The sequence below is a fragment of the Triturus cristatus genome, chromosome 8, assembly GCF_964204655.1.
Source record: "Triturus cristatus chromosome 8, aTriCri1.1, whole genome shotgun sequence".
Taxonomy (NCBI): Eukaryota; Metazoa; Chordata; class Amphibia; order Caudata; family Salamandridae; genus Triturus; species Triturus cristatus.
This window is the reverse complement of record NC_140591.1, coordinates 1,617,017,178-1,617,038,931: the sequence shown is the minus strand read 5'-3', so window position 1 is coordinate 1,617,038,931 and position 21,754 is coordinate 1,617,017,178. Positions and strand designations below refer to the sequence as shown.

The window sequence follows — 21,754 nt, the reverse complement described above, 5'->3', positions numbered from 1 at the left end:
CGAACCGGGCCTCTTCCAAACCACCAGTCTAGGCCACTTAGGTTTCTGCCGCAGTTGTCGGACGAAGACACCCTCGCTCTTCTTATATCATACAATGGCTCTGGGTATGGCCCCTCTGACTCTACTTTCAACATCCCAACTATCTCCCCTGACCCTGGTAGAGAACCCAATGTGAATCTAAGATCTACGAATAGGGATAACCTTCTTCAGATCTCCACGTCTCACAGTGAAGTAGTCACTACCAGCTCACACATCAAATAGTTACTTCTCAACTGCAGATCTGCCGTGAAGCAGGCAGCAGATATTTTGGAACTTATCTCACAAAAATTAGGCCTCTTGAGCCTCACTGAAACTTGGCTTGATGACTCCTCCTCTCCAGTTCTCGACATCTTAATCCCTCCTGATTATGACAATATCAGTTGCGATCGACCTGTTAAAACTGAGGGATGGGGGGGGAGGGGGGGCTGGGGTGGCAGGTGGGGCATTGATTGCATACATCGCTCCAATCTCGTGCAGAAGCAAGCTCAGAATTCTCTGATGTCCTCCTGTGAGCAACTTGTCATTGAACTCTGGAACAACAAGATTGTCTGTGTGCTAGACACGATTTATCATCCACCAGGGGACAATCTTCTCTTTATCGAGCAAATGATTGAGTCCATAACCTCTTGCTCAGACCAACTCAGCCATATCTTCCTCTGACACTTTTACCTTTATTGGAACCACACGACTGATCCTTTAATATGCTCCTTTAAGGTCTTCTTCTCTGACCCCTATTTCAGCCAGGTCTGCAAGTAACCTACATACAACAAGGGTGCCACTCTCGACCTTATAATAGCTTAAGGCAACATCATTCAACTTGATGACATTTCACCCTCTGACTGGTCGGATCACCACCAAATATCCTCCGCATTCTGGAAAATGTCATCCATACACAGGGCCAACCACGTAAAACCAAACAACTGTCTTGTAACCTGAGAGATATCAATATTAGTGATCTAACATCCATTTGCAAGAATATTCTCAAACCACCCCCTAACATGACCAATCTGGATGACCTTATTGATCACTACATTTACTCTATGATGAGTATTTTATACTCTAGTGCTCCAAAGCAACTCAAAAGGATTCCAATCAAACAATCCAAACCCTAGTTTAATAACTCTCTAAATGATGATCGTCACAAACTTAGGCTTTCAGAGGGACTGTGGAGAAACTCTCCCTCCACTACCAGCCTCAATCAGTTAAGGAAGATGAGAAGCCCATACAACCAATGTATTCGCAATGCAAAAACGATCACTTCAGGGCTCAACTTGACAGCGCTAAAAATAGACCCAAGAAACTCTTTAAAATCATCAAACAGCAAGCTAACCACTCTACCAACCCTTGCTCGGCACACATAACCTCCTTTCCTAGTGGGGAGGACTTCTCAACACACTTTGCTGAAAAGACTAGGAAAATTGAACTTCAGCTGCAACCTACCACTCCTAATCTGCACCTTCTGAACTCTCCTGCATCATCAGATGAACCTAGGGAAACCTCCTGCAGCAAGTGCATCTTTCTTCCACATAAGTTGTGCTCCCAAAAACAACGCATCATGGAATACTTCTCTTCTACCAGATGCCTCTGAGTTGCTCCAATCTATGGCGTCCTTAAAACCTTCCAATCACTTCAGTGATCCTCTACCGGCCAAGTTTTTTTGAAGAACTCGATCCAGCCCTCCTCCCTCTGTTGTCCCGGATCGTCCAAGAATCCCTCCTATAGGGGAGGATTCCAGATTGCCTCAAGTCAGGTCAAGTCACTCCCATCCCAAAGAAGCCCAGTGCCGACTTAGCTGATCCCAATAACTCCCATCCGACCACAGGCATCATGACTGAAGCTAAATTGCTAGAGAAATGCGTCCACACACAGCTTTGAAACCATATTGAGAAATTTCAGGTCCTTGACCTCTACCAGTCAAGTTTCAGAGTGGGGTACAGTACTGAAACAGCACTAACTCATATAGTTGACGATGCCTTGCGATCCCATGATCAAAACGTCCCTTGTCTTCTGATTCTTCTTGACCTGTCCTCCTTATTCGACACCATCAAACATGAAAACCTAATTGCTCTTCAATATAGGATGGGATTTTCGGGCCACGTCTGATACTGGTTTGCCTCTTTCTTACAGAATTGCACCCAAAGAATCAAAGTTAACCAATCCCTTGCAACCAGTGCCCTGGTCACCATTGGAGTACCTCAAAGCTCCACACTTTCGTCACCCTTTTCAACCTTTTTATGGAACCGCTCTCTGATATTCTGAACCGCTCTAACAGCTAGTACCATATGTATGCTGATGATTCAATTATATTTGAAGATCGCCTCTCCAGAAGACATAACATCTCTAAATGATGCACTCCTAAAAACTCAACAATGGATAAATCTTAACCATCTACTGTTAAATACCCTAAAAACTGAATTCCTTCTGATTGCCCCCCGCAGCTACTCTGCACCTACCCTGGACTGGCTCAAACATCTTACTACGCTTAACTGCACTCCTCATGTTGTTGACTTGGCTAAATCTTGAGGTGTAACCTTGGACAAATAACTAAATATGCAAGATCACATCAGTGCAACTATTAGGGGTGCCAATCTTCAGCTCAACACCCTTAGGAAAATCAAGCCTTTCCTTCCACCTGAGGACATACAGCCTGCTGTACAATCCCTAGTTATCTCACACCTGTAATATGGTTTGGTGACCTTGCTGGGCTACCTAAAACTAGCTTGGCTCCACTTAGAGCCACCCTGAACTCTTCAGCCAGACTCAAGAAAACATGACCACATCACACCAGACCTAATTCAACTAAACTGGCTGACCATTGAAGCGAGGATCAGGTTCAAGATAGCTTGCCTGACGCACAAAGCTATTCATCACAACACCCGCGCTTACCTGGCAAAAAAAACTTGGGCTGTCTGGATCGAGTCGGAGCTTAAGAAGCTCTAACACCCTATTATTGATACCACCCAAATTCAACAAGAAAAGAACTTACAATCGTGCTTTCTCTGGTCTTGCTCCAAGAATATGGAATGCTCTTCCCCCTGAGATCAGAACCACCCTATCTACTGCCTCGATCTACATGTCAAATGGCTACTCCTGAATGACTCGCAACACCATTAACCCTGATAATAACGCTATCTACTTCTGTCTCCGTTCTGGATACTCTGTTTAACGTATTTTTGTGTTGTTGCTTCTCTGCTGAAACCCTACCTGTCCCACTAGATAGGCAGCATCCCACTGCCCCCCCTTTGCCCTTGTGTCCCCCCTAGACCTTTTGCTTGCTAAGTTATCTCTTTTGATCCATTTTGTTATTGTACTCGTACTTTTCCCACTTTGTACTGCACTCTGATACCCGTTTGGGTCTTGTTCGCTCTTTTTAAACGTTTTCAAATAAATAAATAAAGGTGGGCACACTTCCCTTTCTGCCTAGGTTTTCCCACCATTTCTCCCGCCCAAAGTGGGGGTCAGAACCGGTAGGAGCCAGCTGCTGGTAGCAGCAGAGACTGGGGGAAGCTAACAAAGGAGACAAGTCTTTGAAGCTTCCCCTCCGTGGACCCTGTCCATCCTGCAGGAGGAGGCGTGACACGTCTGCCCAGGATGTGCTTTGTTTCAGGCCAGACAGAGGAGGGCTCTCTACCCAAGGGTCCAGAAACCTGTCTGGTGGTTGCAGATCGCTGGTAGCCAGTCAGGAACCACACCAGGGCTGGTCGTTTTTCAGGGGGCATCTCAAAGATGCCCTCTGAGTGCATTTTACATTAAATCCAACACTGGCATCAGTGTGGGTTTAATGTGCTGGTACTAAACGTCTCAATCTGCAGTAAAGTCATCATAGAGCTTTGGAGTTCGTGCTGACAAACTCCCAGCCCATTTACTCAAAATGGCTTTATGGCACTTGCAATGTCTGCGGATTGGCACATAGACTGTAGGGGCATATTGCTCATGTAGCTATGCCCTCACCAGTGGTATGGTGCAACCTGCCTTTAGGGCTGTAAGGCCTGGTAGAGGGGTACCTTACCCAGGCCACAGGCCGTGTTGGTGGGCATGGCACACAGTGATTTGTGCCTTGTTGACTCTTCACTTTTGTCTGCACCAAAACACGCAGCCTGCAATGGCAGTGTGTGGGAGTTAAGGTGAGGGATCTCTGAGGGTAGCAGAATACATGCTGCAACCCTCATAGGCCCTCTCTGGTCACAAGAATATTTGCACCAGGGGTACCATTTACAAGAGAGTTACATGTGGCCCATAGGTGTGCCAATTGAGGAGACAAAGGTACTGTTTTGGGAAAGAACACAGGCCCTGGAAACCTGATTGGCAGGGACCCAGGGCACACTCATTTAAGTGAGCATCATGTATCTAGCAAAATGTTTGGGGGTAGCCATGCAAAAAGGGGCACTTTTCTACAGGTGATCTAAAGGCAGTGCACTGTACTGTTCATACTTATTGTCATGCATGAGCCTTAAAGGTGCCTACATCTGTAATCTGATTCACCAGCTGTTACTGTGCATTTGGTACTAGGGGGGCTGGAGGGGGAGAGAACATGGGAAGATTTATTTACCAGGAATGTATGTACTTTATTCATCATTGACCAGTTGGCTGTAGGTGATGGTCTTTGTAAGCTTTACAACACATAAAAACTTAGTCTTAAAAACATGAAACACTTACTGTTCCATCATATCAAAATGGGGTCTGCTTCCCTCTCCCAGATACCAAGGTAAACCTCTGATTCCCAAAGTCAAGGGGGGCGAAGTGCTTTCAAAATGTGATTATTGGCTCCGATTGTCTGGTTAAAGTAGGGTCCCTTCATGGCTTTCTGGAGGTTCAAACATGACTGCTTAGCCTATGTTTGCAAGGGGATACTATTAACTCGTTCCGTGCTCATGACGGAACCACGCCGGCATGAGCCACGGTTGCCGTGTGCTCATGACGGAGTGGTTCCGTCATGCTGCGGCCATTGGCGGCCGCGCCGCCCACGCGGCGCTAATTCCCCGCCTGTGCGGGCGATTAGCGCAGTGGGCGGAGTCATGACGGAACCACTCCGTCATGAGCACAGCCCAACCGTGGCTCTTGACGGAGTGGCTCCGTCATGAGCACCGCGCCACCGCGCTGCCCCCCCGCACCCCCCAGCGCTGCGGCGGAATTTCCGCCACAGTGAAGGGGTTAAGACATCTTCCCCATGCCTCTGAATAATTAAAGGCGGAGTAAGATGCCTTTGGCAGTGAACTATTGTCATATGGGCAGAAATTAAAATTTTCCTCCAGTAGTGTTTAGCAATCTGTACATTGCACATACTGCAACACAATTCGCCTCAGTAGTGTGATTTATCAGAATAAATGCAGTCTTCTTGCTTAGTAATGTTAAAACATTCACTCCATGTTGCAGACACTTGTGATATGCAGTTCTCTTTAGCAAATGCTGGTACTGGACTATTAGAAAACACCCACATCTTGTTTGCTGCCTTCTTTGATGCTGCATCTTCTCCTAGAATTGGTCCCTTTGGTCTTCCTAGCCTATGCCTTACTGTCCCCACATCTTTTAAGTTCTATTTTCATGATCTCGGTTGTCTTTCTCACCTGCTTTTGTATTCCTAAGTGTTGCTTGAATATTTTTTACTGTATGATTTTCCCATCAGGAATTGATGAGCCCCTCAACTTGAGACGGCGGAGGATGCTGACACCTGGTTTCATGTACAGTCCTTGGAAATTTGGTTTCATGAGGCAGCACAAGATAGATATGAACTGGCGAAGCGGGGACATCAGGCCCCCTAAGGTTGGTAGGTGTGCTCTCTTCTCCTTCCTGTCTCTTTACTTCATCTGTCGTTTTGCAGCTGTTGCCTTTTTCCACCTTGTACATTTCCTCTGAGCACCCCCTCCTCTATGAAGGCTGTAGATTGGTGCTGTTTGAACCCCTGCCTACCATGGTTCACATTTCCAATGCATTTTCATTTGGCATGAATGGGTTAGTCGTTCCAAGGGTTGCTGCCCCTCATACCTCCCATATATCTTCAGTATTCTGCCCTAAAGCTCCTCCTAGTGGAACCCATGAGCAGCTTCTGAGTGATGCAAAGTGTTTTTAAAAAAGTTTAACCCTCGCTGCTTTTGGTACTGTGCTTTTTGTTTAAATAGGATTTTTAGTAGTCCAGCCTACGTTTTTTTATTACAGGCATAAATAAAGGTGTTTTGGGAAACGGTTCTGTGCTGTTTCTTACAGGTCCTTCAGTGTAGCTTAGTCTGTTTTAATCCTTCAACTGTTTGTTTTCTTCCTCCTCTGTGCTACTTCAAACAATTAATCCTCTGATAAAAGTTATGAACATCTATTTATTAAAGGACCTGTTTATTAGCTGCTTGGCCATGAAGATGTCTTAGACAGATAGAGCAGGCTGGAAGCTGAAGTGAAGGTGGGGCGTGGCCATAAGCAAAAGAAAGTTGTGTGGCTGCTGTTCTAACAGTGCCCAGAGCTCGATGAAGATCGTGGACAACCTAGTGGGTTGCCAAAGCTGTGCTGATCTTTGCATAGTCTGGCTCCCGGTGAAGGTGAATCAGACTGATTTACCAGAGTACGGATTCGCTTTGTATCGAGAACTTTTATCATTTTACTTGCACCTTGTTTTGTAGTGGTGATGACGGTTCAAGGATGGTGGAACACTCTACAGAGCTATTCGGGGGGCAGGCCATTAGTGCCAGACTTTGTAGGTCATGCGCAAAGCTTTGCAGTGTGTGTGTTTCTTGATCGTACGAGATTTCAAGCTGAAAGTTAGGGTAATAGCGGTCTTGGGGATGAAAACCTTAGCACTAGGTGGACCTGTGCGGACATTTGTTAACTGAGCAGCAGTGGATCCTCAGTAAGCTTGAGACTTCTCTCCGGTATAGCTTTGACACAATGCACTAAGGGTAAGGTGCCATTGACGACAGCTTGCTGGTTTTTGCTTCCTGTGTCAGTGGCTGAAGGGTGCCCAGAGAGGGTGGCCTTTAAGAAGTGAGAAGAGAGCGCTACTGAACCAAGTTGTAAGACCTCCTTCTCAGTTGGTTCAACTGCATCCAATTTGGAAATGCACTAGATCTGTGAGAACGTGCAGCGCACATTCTGTTCCTGTGCCTCAATGTCGGGCATTTATCTTGACCAGTAGGTCCCACTTTTCAGTCACTTAACTACAGGGCTTGAATGAGAAATATGAGACAAAAAGTTCAGAGATGCAAGACCCATTTCCATACACAATCTCAGATTCTAATCTGCAGCACTGATGAACCATAACCATCTCCACTCCATCAGGGGAATACCGAAGTGGCCCATTTTCTTGGTGTGCACGTGAAGGAAAAACTGTATCCCTCTCTCACAGAAAGATCATAAAAGGTACGATTATTTACCAATGTTTTCTGTCATCTCTGTAACTTGGCTTCCTGAGGTGGAGGTCTAAGCTCCAATGTGGCCAAAAGGTGACCTTGTGTTACTATTGAAACACCAAAAATAAAGTTGAGCCTGTCACAGATGTAAGTCTACAGGACATTGTTTCAGATTTTCATCCTCGTCTTTATTCGGAAGTTTCACTGTTTTAGAAAATGTCAACTGAGCAGCACCAGCAACACCTGCCAAGCCTGTTTGCCAAGAGTGTTCTGTTGTGCACTAAATAAGAATGGAGGGATCTGGGTGGCAGCACTGTTTTTTTGATCTATGTTCTATTTAATACCGTTATGAGACTCTTTTGAAAGTTCTTTTTATTGCGTCTGAAAGTCCACCGAGCAGGGAGAGCATTCTGCCTAACGTGCGCCAAGAGCTCCAGGCAGCTGCATTACTATTAGAGTTTCTGAAAGTTGCACATCAGTTCCACAAAGAGGAACCTATGTTTTGTAGTTACTGATTGTAGCCAGCGGCTCATATTGAAAAACATTAAGTGGGTGAACTTTTTTGCAATCTCCTATCCCTCTGGTTAGCTACTGTTTTTAAGAGTATGATTTGGTTGAGAAGAAAAGTGCACCAAATCTGGCTCTGTGCAGCAAGCAGTACGGCACAACTAAGCAAATGTAAAAATTTCTGAAATTGGTTCCTGCATAAAGAAACCCCAAATGAATTTATAGGGGTAATTTATTTTATTTTGACTTAAGTGACTGGCAATTAACCCTTTTTGGTCTACCAATTCCAGGAGCAAGTAAGTGCTCCTGAAGTACTGGTGGCTGTGCCAGCGCATATTCTAAATTGTGGAATCTATTAAGTTTACCCAGGCAGTCTTGTTATTGGTAAGTAACTTTCTAAGTACTCGTTTAGCCTAACACTCTTGATTCTGTCTTTGTTTCCAGTCTGTGTGTCTTTCTATTACTTTCTCACTGGGTAGTCATCTTTTTCAGTATGATTGCACCTTCTTCCTTTCTTGTTCTCATTGTAGCACGTGATCTTTTGTTCATCAGGCACATCTTTTTTGTTGTTCTATGATAGTCTTTGAACTTGGGGCTTTCTACTGTATTTCAGCCTTGTTCTTGACAGTCCTAGATCCTCAGTTTCCAAATCACCCAGGTTTTTTTTTAAATTTCTTTGCAGGTGCTAAAGGGACATGATGATCACGTCATAACTTGTCTTCAGTTCTGTGGGAACCGGATAGTTAGCGGGTCTGATGACAACACGTTAAAGGTGTGGTCTGCTATCACAGGAGAGGTAAGGGTTGCTTTATAGCTTTTCGGTAGTCCTACTCTTCTTTTTTGCTCAAATTCTGTTAATATTGAGTTTTGCAGAACAAAAAGGGTGTTATTACATAAAAAATCATTAAAAAAGCATACACATTGCCGCAACAGTGCTTACAAGCAAAACTGACATCTATTTGAGAGGGTGGAGCGAATAGGAGAAACCTAGGAGGAGCAAGGTCTGGCCTGCTAAGGGGCTGTGTACGGGCTTAAGGGTCTTTCAAGCGCTGTGGACATTAAACAGGGGGTGAGTGAACAAGGAGACGGGGTTAAACCTGGGAGAAGTGGATGGGGAAGGGAGGAAAGGAGAGAGAAATTGTGCCTAGTCTTCTTTTATCACCTGTTCGTTCCCCTTTGTACCAGCCTAGTCTTAATAATTTGATTCTTAAAGGATCCAATCGGTCCTTCTGGTTATTACTGATTGATTGAGGCAGGGGCTTTAAAAGGGTTTGCAGGGACTTCTTAACTTTCTTATTTAATTGGTGCCCTGTCCGCACCTCCCGAATACAATGATTCTTGTATTTGTAGTGCACATATCTCATTGGGAAGTGCTCTTTAAGTCTACTGTATGTGAACATTCTTCTGAAATGTGTGCTTTAGTTCAGTAAGCAGGGGAATTGAATTAAGAGGAGCCTGTCCCAAATAAGTAATTGTATTTAAATGGGGCATTTCACATTGGTATAGGGTCTTCAATCATACTTACAACGTGGATAATAAACAAGACTAGTGCGCGCACTGTCATATTATTAAAAAGTCTTATCTTCCAAAGTATTTCAGTGGCAGAATCAAGCCATTTACAGAGGTAATTCCTAATATCTGTAGTACTTCAGTTAAAGTTGATTTTAGGCACCGACTTTGGGTTTAATGTTTACTTTTACCACCCCTTTCTTTTTGCAGCATGAATCTCTTCTATATTCACATCTGTCCATTATTTCACCATTTGGTAGATGAATATGCACGTGTACATATAAACGTTTTTTTTCCTGTGTTTTTTTAAAATTGGGCATCTGGTCGATGCCCAATTAAAAAAACTACAAAAAACTTGTGATGCATACAATGCCCCAAATCGTTCACACGATTTGAGATGCTATGAGAACGCCGGTAGTTGTGAGGGGCATGAGGGCTAGATAATTCAGTTGGGGAGGAGGTGCCTGGGATCAACAGAGACGGGGTCAAAGTCAGCCGAGCAACCGGGTCCAGCACAGGCACGAGGAAAACAGGTTTGTTTACTATAGCCTTTATCCAGTTTTCTTTGAGGCTTCTCTTTGACATTTTGGAAAGCAAGTCTATATTGTTTAACCTCTGGCCAAACCGCTTCCGGATGTTTGCTTTAAACATCACAACCCAGTGTGTATGTTTTGTCTTCCGAAACACCATAAGCTGGAGGACTCCCATCCACTTGTACGATGAAAACAATAGCTGTTAAAAATCGGGGGGATAAAGTATTCTGCCTTACTCGACAGAAATGAAGAAGATGAGACCATCTGATTTCTCTAGACTGAACAATAAGGGCCTCAGTATGGAGGAAATAAGGTTTTCCGACAACAATGATGTACCAGCATCAGAGTAGGCCCAGGAGGAGCATCAAGTCAGTAAGGAGGTCCAGGAGATATCCTCATGCAATGTTGATTCACAAGCATCTGTCCTGCAAAAAGTCTTAAAAGTAAGACTAAAGAGTCTACTTTGCCTAAAAACAAAGTGAAATCAGAGTTGAAAGAGACAGGTCCTGTCTCATCCTCTTAGTCCTCCATGTCAATATGTTCAACGATAAAAGACAAATTAGACAAACACTTTCCACCAGTCCAGGATGATGACAAAGAATCCCATCCTTCCAGGTCCCAACCGAAGCCAACAAAATTGAAAAACCGAAAGGCATCGACCTGACTTTGAAAGATGTTTGGAGTGGAATGGAGATGGAGAGGTCATTGACTAAAAAAAAAAATGCTTTAACAAAACCTGTCAAACCTCATAAGTTATTGAGGGGTATCTAAGCAGATCAAAGAAAAAGTTACTTGATGTTAAGATAGCTGAAATTGGTTAAAAACAACCTATCTCCCAACCCCCTCATACTTGTGCCCTCCTACCCTTTAAGGCAGATATGCATATCATCCATGTCATTATTGTATATGGTTACTGTATAGGCTTAGAAGATGATGGAGCTCCAGGTTGCATATCTTCATTGCTCCTTAATAAAGAATTGCAACTCAAAAAAACCAACCAATCTTTTGACAAGGCTAAAAATGAGCTTCTTCCAAATGAAGACCCAGGGAAGACAGTGAAGGTTTGAAACAAAAATAAAAGGTGAGATCATGCACACCTCAGCATAAGCTGGCAAATGAATTCAATGTTAAAAATATAGATGGTGAATCTCTAGCTCTCAATGTCCCGTGCATACTGTGCCACTGGAACCAAGCTATACCTGGCTGATAAGCCTAATTAGGGAGAAACTGGCCCTGGGTTGCTTGTGTTCTTGTTCAGGGATGACCCGGCCTGGCGGGTCTGGCTTCCCAGTCCCTACTGGAGCAGGGTCAGGGCTGATTTGAATTTGGCTAGGTCCAAACTGAGGTGGCATGGTGTGCAAAATAAAGATGGATTGGGATGCGGCCACAAGTGATTACCAATGACTGAGATGAATTCCAGCATTCCACCCATCACTTTTTTGTGTACTTTAATGGAACCTAATATCCAGTAGGCGGAATTGCTAAACACTCTACTCTAGTGCAAGAGTAGATACCATGGCAGACCATAGACATGGACTCTCCTCAAGAAGATATTGAGTTGAGGCATTCTAGTGCTTTATTGTCAGATGGGATCACTTTATGCCACACATTAATTAAAAGGGCAGCAGATACTTATGGGTTGCAAGTGGAAAACAGCAGGAACAATCCTAATAGAGACATTGTCTGTTGAAAAAAAAGTCAGTATATGCCTGTGTTACACATGCTAGTCAAGAAGTGAATAGAGATTTTTTTAAAGCCACTCATGTCCTGCAGTAGCACCAAGAATTGGAAAAAAACCCATAAAACTTTATTTCAGGACCCTTCATGTGCCAAGTCCTGACAAGGATGGGTTTCGGACTGGTTTTCCTGCAGCTGATTGGGGTGCTGTACCATCATCCCTCCGCTGGAGTCAGAATTGGAAATCTGGTGACGGACCCCCTCGCCATCACCCGAGGGACGAGGCAGGAATGCCCGCTATATTATACGCCCTAGTGGCTGAGCCACTGTCCTTCGCATTACAAGAATACCACAGTCACAAAGGTATTAGATTGCCGAAGTATGAATTAATTGTGTCTACCTACGCTGACGACACATTACTATACGTCCGCGATCTGGAAAACAACCTTTCTTCAGTCTTGCGTGAGGTGGTGCACTTTGGTGCCCTTTCGGGTCTGAGGGTTAATTGGTCCAAGTCAATTGCTGTCCCTCTCAAGCCCAACACGACGCCACACGATCCTGCAATGGTCCATAGACTCGATCAGGTACCTGGGCATAAAGGTGCACCCTGACTCTGAGGTGGTCTTCAGGGAAAATGATGGTGCTGCTGTGTCAGTAGGTTGGAAGACGACGTGGATAATTGGATCAGGCTGCCTCTGTCCCTGAAAGGCAGAATCTCGATCATGAAAATGGTGGTCTTACCGCAGTTTTTGTTTTTATTCACGAATATCCCCATTGTATTACCCATCTCTTTTTTTTGTTTGGGTCACGACGTTGATGATAAAATTAGCATGGTTGGGCAAACATGCTAGAGTTAAGTGGCAGACGCTAACCTTGCCGTACCACATGGGGGGACTGGGTGCTCCGGGCTTAAATTTATATAATAGAGCTGCGCAGTGTGCACACGCATATCACTGGATACACGATCCGCCAGACGCCCCCCACCTCCGTCTAGAGAAGACACTTGCGAACCCGCTTCCTCTCCTGGCCTTGATATTTGAAGACACAGACTGTAGGACAGGCATACTTGATTCCATCAATGCTACACGGCACGCTTGGCACTTTCTACTGCAGCTCCAAGCTGGAGCTCTATCATATTCCCCAGTCATGCCACTCGACTGGACCCGCTGGCTGCCCCCGTGTAGAGACAGAGGGGTGATATGAGCATTGAGCTCTCTGAACATTCTGGCGGCCCGCGATCTCTTTCACAATGGCGTGGTTAAGAAATGGGAGGAGTTAGGACAGCCTGAGCCCCCTCATACCCTTTTCCAACAATTTAAATTCCACAGGACGAAGCATGCCTTGCGTGACATATTGGGGGAGGACCTTCTGGAGCCTCCTGAGGTCATGGAATTAACCTAGGTTATAAAAGCTGAATCACCCCGCAAGATAGTTTCCAATATCTATAAGATTGCGATGTCCCACAGGGCTAATCAGTTCTCCAAGGCCAGGTTGTACTGGCAACGAGACTAACAGCAGCCGATTGATGACTCTGTGGGCTTATTGCTGCACCAGTACACGTCGTATCTCTTTACATGGCAGGCACAGGCTGATCCATTTTAAATATTTAAACAGGGCGTATTACACACCAGAGAGACTACAGAAATACGGGTTGAGGGATACTCCAGCCTGTGAAAGATGCGCCGAACAAACGGCCGACTTCTTACATTTAGCCTGGTCATGCCCAAGGGTCCACAAGTTTTGGGAATTGGTTTTTGGTGAGCTGGGGAAAATACCTGACCTAGAACTCCACCTTAACCCTGCTCTGGCCCTGCTGGGTTATTCGAAAAATATCCCCCCAGGGGTACGTAGACTGATAGCCATGACTCTTCTCCCAGCAAAACGTAGAGTAGCGATTAATTGGCTTGGTGGCCCCATCCCCACAATTGCGCAGTGGTCGCACGACATGCTTTTTTGTAGCACGCAGACGGAAAACTTCAGTGATTTACTCCCCCCAGGAGTCGCCTGAAAAAGTATTGGACTTTACACAAAATATATTACTGCCAGAGGTACTGATCAGCCAGAGACCGATTGTGACTTGCGTGACCATGTCATCGCTGCACCGGCAGATTGATCCCCCTTGTGACATTGTTGGGCAGACACTTGGTCTGCTGACTTGACATCACTCCTGCACATATGTTTCTAATGTAATGCTCTGGAGATGTTGAAAGCGATGTTTCCACAATCGCCAGTATGAAATACGGTATTCGCTCACACTGACATGTTAATTGGTAATCGATCTGTTGCATAATGTCTTATTGTGATCAATTGTACACCATGTGTCCTCTTCACAGCGGTCAGGGTGTAGCATGTTGCTTTTTGTGTGTTCTGTAAAAGTTTAATAAATAAACTAATAAAAAATAAAAAAAATAAACTTTATTCCAGGATTCATAATACATAAAATATCATGTGGTTCTGAACTCCTAAATTATTTTAATTGCACGAAAGAGAGCACAAACACCTGTGCCAAGACACATTCCCACATAAAATGGTACGCATTTGGAGGCAGTGGGAAGAACAGTTGAGAAATCCTCTGCTGCACAGTGGCCCATTGTTAATTCAGACCCTCTCTTGTGCATTACGAAAAGTGCCTATAAGAAAAAGGCATGTTGCCTCACAAAAGAGAACAAGGAAGACAATCAAGGCAAGGCTGTGGGATTCTGCACCCCTTTCAGGGGAGGTCAGGACAACAGGATCTTTCTCGTAGAGAAACATCGAGGGCACAACTCTAGTGGTGCCCCACCTGCTGCAAAATGACTTGCTAATTCTGCTAACAAAAATCCACCTTCGAAACGGTCTAGAATAAAGGACTACCTTTATCAGTTGAAGTCCATAATAATAGACAAGTGTAAATGACAAATGTAAATTGTTTACATGCATTAAAAAATGTGAAAGAAAAATATCCTCCAGACATCACTCAGAGTTAAAATTACCCTCAAGGTTACATGCAGCTACTCCAAAAAGTTGTGAGCTACTACTAACTGACGCAATAGATAACGTGCTTTATCAGGAAAAGAACACAGGACTGTAAACAGTATATCTTGTGGTACCAAAACAGGTTTACACTTTAGGACTAATTCTGGATCTGCAGTTTGTAAACAGATTCAAAGACATGGGTTCCACATGACCTCTTGTCATGAGGGCATACTATTGTTGCAATAGTTGATTTTCCGGCAGCAATAGACCAAAAAGATGCAAACCATCCTATGGAAAGTTTCTCAAGTTTGTCATGAAAGATGTTCCTTATGAATTTAACGTCCTACCATGTTGCCTAACGTTTACCCCAAGGATGTTTACCAGACATTGAGCCATACATTGGCTACCCATACTTTGATGATAGGCTGGTGAAGGGGAGTTTTGTTTCTGGAATGTTCAGATAGTGTTATAACCAGTTGTATTGTTACTGACAAAACTGAGATTCACAGTCAACATGAAATCAACCTCCATTGAGAAACAAAATACTTTCCTTCATGAAACTTTTAATACAGAAATGGCAGTGGTCACACCAACAATGAGAGGGCTGGTATTACATAGTTAAATTATTCTGTACCTGGTGTCAGAATCTGACAGTGGGAGTATAATATAACTTCTTAGGATGATGGCTTCACGCATTCATTTGGTACTAAATGCATGTCTTCACATAAGACCAATTTAGGAGTGGGAAGCAGTCCGTGGTCACAAGTGGAGGACTGGAAGCATCTAGTGGTTATAACACACAGGGCACAGACTGTGTTGCCATAGTGGCTAATGTTGCTGTGCAGCATGGCTAACAAAAATAAAGCCAATAGATCTTGCATAGGAGAGACCTATTGGCTTTGCCTGTGTTTTTTTTATCCTGGACCACTGAGCATTTCGCTTTGCATCATCATCAAATACTTTTTCTGCTTTTATTTTTTGCAGCAGATCTCTTCAAATGAAAGTAATCTATCCTTTTGTCCTGATAATGACCCCATGACATTTGCTTAGGGGTTGAAACATCAACTTCGTAGTGGTTGGTCTTCAGGATTCCTTGAAATTGCTTGTTTTTGGCCTAGACCCTGAATTATCTAGCCATTTATTTGTCTTTCTAAGACGTCATTGTAAATTAGTTTGAACTATTTTGGCACTTAGTCATTTCACTTACTTTTGCATTGAGCACCTATCTTCACCACACTGTTTTAATCACCATATCCCATATTGCATCTCTTTATATTTAATGCAATAAGTGAATTATTTCATGTGCTGCTAGACTCTTAGCAAGCTTTACAGTGGTACTTTAAAAGTATGGGTCTTGATAAACACTACACATTCTGTTATAATCCTAAGCATATTCTACACTACTCGACATTATCAGAGAGACCAAATATAATCTCAGCAAATTTCTTCAAGTGGACAAGCTTAGGAATTCTCAAGTTGAGTAGATTTAAGTTTAGAGTCTAAACGATTACCATATATTTAGCTCTCCTCCATCCAGGGTACATACGTATTACCCTTCCAACCAGGATTCAGGAATCTGCGGCCCTATTACAGGATACCGAAATATCTTCCACACGTTCTAAGCCAAACGGCTCTTTACTGTCTTCGTGTATATGGTTCTTTGTGCCTCAGTTAGCCAGTAGGGATGTTCATGGTGCTACGGTGCTCCGACGAAATGTAAAAGGAAGCTTTTGGACCCAAGTGCCAGCTGTGAATATGGAATTGTTTTAATACCAAAGCAAGTAGCTGTCTGACTGTGAGGGTGTTTTACATCTTCAGTTCCTCCTTGGAGCAAAGCAGAAGTCCTGGAGGAGCATGCAAAGATCTATAGTTCGCAGGTTAAAATGCTTGCAGGAACAAAATAATTTATCAATCTTTTGAGCGAAATAAATGATATATCATAGGTGGGTAATGTTATCCAATATTTGAGCATGTAAAACAAGCAAGTTAAATGTCAGTTAGCGTGCTATTGTGCTTACCTGCAAACATCACCTGTGCTCTTAAATTGCCAGTTCCCCTTGTCTTACATGCTAGCGTTCCATTCCCTCCCGCAACAAGTTTGCTTATTTCCCTGTTTCAGAGCCACACCGCCTTACGATTATGCACACAACAGTAAAACTATTTGTACCCTTCCTTTTAAAAGGCTACATCAAAACCCCTACACTAGACTACACATTTAGGTATTTGCATCTCATCTTAAGATGTACCATTTCTAATCTCTCTTGAATAAGTCTTCAAATAAGGACTCCTAAACAATTTATAGAGAACCAGATTCTCCTGATAACAGCATTCCTCTCAGAACTGCACGTTGCCTTGGCATGATGATTTGCAACCTTAATGACTTTCTAATGGATAATCCTATTATTGCTCTCCCATGAAAGAGCCTCCTACATACTCTTCTTAGATTTCTGTGTCCGTCAGGCACTATTTCTCACTGCGCTGAATGGAATCATGGCTACCTCTCTCAGGTTACTGTCTTGAGATTCATGTCTCCATCTGTATGAACGTGTGGCATATGTGAATGCCCGTCTGGTGAGAGAAAAATCTTCTCTTTCAATCCCCTGCAATGTGTTGCTGAAAACTACAGTTGAGCCTTCCACCGTTCTTTTTCATAAAAGAATGTTCTAATTGAACTGCAAATCTGGGTCCCAGGAAGTTCACTACATGTTTGCCGCTTTTGTATTTATGAATTGCATCGGCAAACGCGTGGAGCATTTCCCTTTGCAGTATTTTTTGCTTCTGAAACAATTTTGAGCCTTGCACTGTTAGTCCGTTTGTGTTACCTGGGCCACCAAACATGGGAGGGCACTGTCTGCTAACCATGAAGCTCATTTCTGTAACTATCCCTTTCATGTTTTTTTTTTTATTCCCAACTTTTTTTCCCCTCCACCTTTTTTGTGATCTTATATGTTTTTTTTTTAGTGATTGTTACACCTGTGTCATGCCCTTTTTGTGTGGCCCCTTGCGTAAGTCGGGTAAGTGGCAAAGTGCCATTCCCATGGCTGCTTTTAGCGACTACGTTTTTTGTGTTGTGTGCTTTCATCACATTTTGTAACAAGAAACCTTATGCAAAATTTAAAAAAAGGCATGTTCGCTTTTTAGCATTGAAGAGAGTCCTGCAGACAGGAAAATCTAGCAACACAACACCTTTCTAAATACTGGATTTTTAGGGTAGCCTTGGGAGGTGGGAGGGGTCACTTACATGGACTGTGAATGTAGCATGTATCATCATCAATGTACTGCAGGTTATCTTTGGCCCTATTAATCGTTTAGCATTGAGGCAGATAGCACAGTGTTCATGTTTAGGGGCTGCACCCACAGACCTGGTTTCATTCCGCTTGTATTGCAAGGTTTGACTTAATGGGTCACAGATCCACCATGACTCGAACAATATCTTCACAAGAATAACGTATAGAAAGATGGCACCAATAGTTCTGGGATTAAAATGACCTCTCACAACCATCTGTTCCGGACCCCACATTGGGGATGGGGCTGTTGTGCGGAGGCCTTTCCTCCTTCCTGTGTAATGAGTGCTGGGGGAAACCTAAATATATGGCAATGAGGTTGCCAGCTCACGAGTTCACATGAAGCGTCTCTGATGCCGCTTCACTGCCCAACATTGCATACTGCTAAACTGGACTGTAGGCACCGTATGGTTCCAAGGCGATGTTAGTGCCTTTAGAAGTTCTCCAGCAGATTCTCCAGTCACTTGGGCCATGCGCAGATCTTTACAGGCTCAGAGCAGCTTCTGTTCTTTCAGGTGCAGTTAAACTGCACTTATTACAGGACAGGTTAGCTCCTTTCCACTCCACGGATCATTTCAACAAAACTACCTTTGTTCTCAGCCTGCGATTGCGTTTGTATTAAGATAGCGTCTTCAGTGGATGGGTAGCAAGCAGCTCTGTTTTAGGCCTTGAGTTCTCCAAGATGGATATGGACTTTGAATGTTTAGCAGAACTGCAGCCCAACAGTGATTCATTTCTAGGTAATGCTTTGCTCCAGTGTTGCACAGAGTCCCTTAATAGTGGTCAGGACGGGATCCTGAGGCAACCAAAGTGCTGTTTTCTTTTTTTTAGAAGTTCATGTCCTCTGCCAAACTGGAGATGGGAATCTTCCTTCTTGTCTTTAAATATCGCCAGTTCCTAGAACTCTGACTTCGAACTTTCACCAGGTTCGAGAGGTCATTGTGTGAATGGTGAGTGCCCTCAGATGAAGTGCAAAAACAACAGTTGATGGACAGAATGCAGAACAATGTCATACATTCACCCCAGTACAGAGATCTGGGCCTAAATCCATAATTTTTTTGCTCACCATGCCATTCCAGTTTGAACCCAGCCATATGCAAATCAGTCTTGACCCTGTGCCTCATGGGAACAGTCCAGCCCGAACTGCCAAGCCAGGTCCTCCCTGGACTGGAACCAAGCATCCTAGGACCGGTTTCGGGGTTTCACCCCTCTTCAGCCAGGATAGCTTGATTCCAGTGGCACAGTGAGCCTGTGAGCCGCGTCTGGGCATACCTGGCGAGAAAGCAAAAGACACACAATTGATAGACGGAATGCTGAACAACTGAAAACATTCACCCCTAGTCAAGAGGTTTGGGTTAAATCCATCATTCTTTTGCTCACCATGCCACCCCAGTTTAAACCTGGTGCAGCAAAAGGCGACAGTTGTTAGGCAATAGTTTCCAATAGGAGAGGAGGAGCAGGGCTAAACCTGGGCACAAAATTGAAGATTACACTATTTAGCTTTGTCCAAGTAGGCAGCTCATCAGATGGCTAATGTGGGACTCATTCCCGCTTCCCTTTGCCCTAGTCTCGCTCTAGGGTGGCTGCTTCCTCTCATACACAGGGCTCTTTGTCTTCTCTTCTGTATCGACTAATGCAATATTGGCTGCAATGTTCGTCCCCTGGGACACTGGTTTCAAGATTCCTTGCGTGTGGCATGATGTGTAGCATCCTCAGTCTCATCATAAAAATAACGATAATCTGCTGTACGTGAAAAGCATGTGCGGCACCTCTTCACTTCAGTGTTGGTGTTATGCACTGCTGACAACCACCTCCTGTATAATTACTCCCATGGAGCCACACTCCTCACACGTCTGCTTGTTCATGTATGACTTTTCACACTTTAATTGAGCATGCCTTGTATCTCTTAGCTGCCTAGGAAACTCACTACTCCTGACTGATCCCTCACCTACAAATGTAAAATTAAAATACAGTGAGGAAATTAAGCACTCCTTGATCGTTTTCAAAACCAGAAACCAAACTCATTCAAAGTTATCTTTCTCAGGTTTTAGGTTTTTGTTGTAAAATTGATTGTGAGATGACCTGTAAGGTGTTAATTGAGATGCAGTATGTTTGTGCATTGTTGTATCAAATGTTGTAGCATTTATGATTACTGTCCTGAGTTTGTTTGCTTTCATCTCTCTTCTTTGTTTTCCTTTTACAGTGTGTCCAGACATTGGTGGGGCACACAGGCGGCGTCTGGTCCTCTCAGATGAGAGATAATATAGTGATTAGTGGCTCCACAGACAGGACGCTGAAAGTCTGGAATGCAGACTCTGGCGAGTGCATCCACACCCTGTATGGGCATACATCCACAGTGCGCTGCATGCACCTCCACGCAAGCAGGTAATGGATCTCGACTTTACCAAAAGCTGTCTAGCTTCTATGATAATTACCTGAACATTCCTACTTGAAGATTGTTTGTCCGCGCCTTCAGGTGTGAAAAATCCTCTCCTCATTAGATACTGGTTCGCATCCTGAACCTATTCTAGATTTACATGCTGTGCACTATTACGCCGTCTAGTGTTTGGGTGTGGAAATGGCATTAATTCTTAGACGTTTTCTATCAAATGTGAGCCAGTAAAACTCCCTAAAAAAGTAGAGGCAGATCTAAGGTTGGACGATATGTAGTCACCATCGTCAGATTTTGTTTTCTTCGGGTTGGCTTGTGAGTGAGAGCATTGAAAGCATGCAGCATTTGCCAAAGATGAACGTGTCTCAGTTACCCAATGAGTCAGCAAGAGGGTGAGACCCTGAAATATTTAATGTTTTTGTTTTTTTCTTCGGATGGGGAGTTGAAGAAGGGAGTTATTTTACAATGGGCGATCCGGGTAGAATATTACATGCTTTGGGGGCTATGTTATTTCAAACGTGTCCCATCAATTCCACTCCTGGGTGATAGATTGCAAAGAATATTTCTTCTAAACTTAGTCTGAAGTGCTATGGAAAAATAGAGGCGTGAACACATAAATAATATGTGCCTACTAAATATTGGTATTTATAAAGTACACTTATACCACAGATTCATTGACCCGTAGAAGGCAACAACATAACCTAAATTGCATATTTAAGATGGAGTTTTCTGAAGGGATGCAAGTGAAGGCGAAGAATAAAGCTGAAGTGGCAGGTTATTCCACTCTTTGGAAGCAGCTATGGAGAAAGCCTTGTCCCGACTGAAACTGTATTTGTCTGGAGAATTTCTAATGGCAATTGACCATCAGATCATGGAGATTGAGTTTTGTGTGGATGTCTGGCAATAAAGGGTGGAGTTCTGAACGCTCTGTTATATTATTACCAAGGCCGGGAACATTCATTTATTAATGATTTGGAAGTCAGTGGAACGCATGCTGTGGTCTCTTCATCGGGTGCCAGTCTGTTGATGGTTTGCAGCATTTTGTATCAGTTAGAGCCAACGGACATGGAGTTGCCTTAGTTGAGGCGAGACAAAATCAAAGCCATGACTATGGAAGAGTGGTTCTCAGAAGCAGTATATTGTAAGATTTTCCTACGGTGTTTGATTTCCCAGAAGTAAGAGCTGATGAGTTTGACTATATTAACAAGGTGTTTGTTGGTGCACACCTTTTATAAAGAAAAATGTAATCCATGAAGGTAATAGTTGAAAAGTTCTGCATGCAGCTAGGGTATCGATGGCTGATCAAAAGCGTGAAACAAAGACGTACAAAAAGGCATTATCCAGATAGGTAACATCCCCCAATTGCACAGCCCACCTCCAGGTGAGGTAATTAATCCAATGGACAAAGTTACATTTCTCCAGTAAGATACATTTTAATGTGACTTCATAGACAAGGTTTCCAATTAATTTCAAAGGAAACATATCTTCAGCGTAGATGAGTTAATAAATTCCAATCACATAGATTAG

General features: G+C 43.7%; 1 protein-coding gene across 2 annotated transcripts in view; it reads left to right on the top strand.

Annotated features, from left to right (window-relative positions):
* LOC146806345 (F-box/WD repeat-containing protein 7-like) overlaps window positions 1–21,754 on the top strand; it is a 458,999-nt gene that overhangs the window by 376,442 nt on the left and 60,803 nt on the right. For both annotated transcript variants that reach the window (XM_085623550.1, XM_085623549.1), the window contains exons 8-10: window positions 5,663–5,799; window positions 8,560–8,673; window positions 20,039–20,220. In XM_085623550.1, the coding sequence (XP_085479676.1) occupies window positions 5,663–5,799; window positions 8,560–8,673; window positions 20,039–20,220 (433 nt within the window). The remainder of the gene's footprint in view (window positions 1–5,662; window positions 5,800–8,559; window positions 8,674–20,038; window positions 20,221–21,754) is intronic.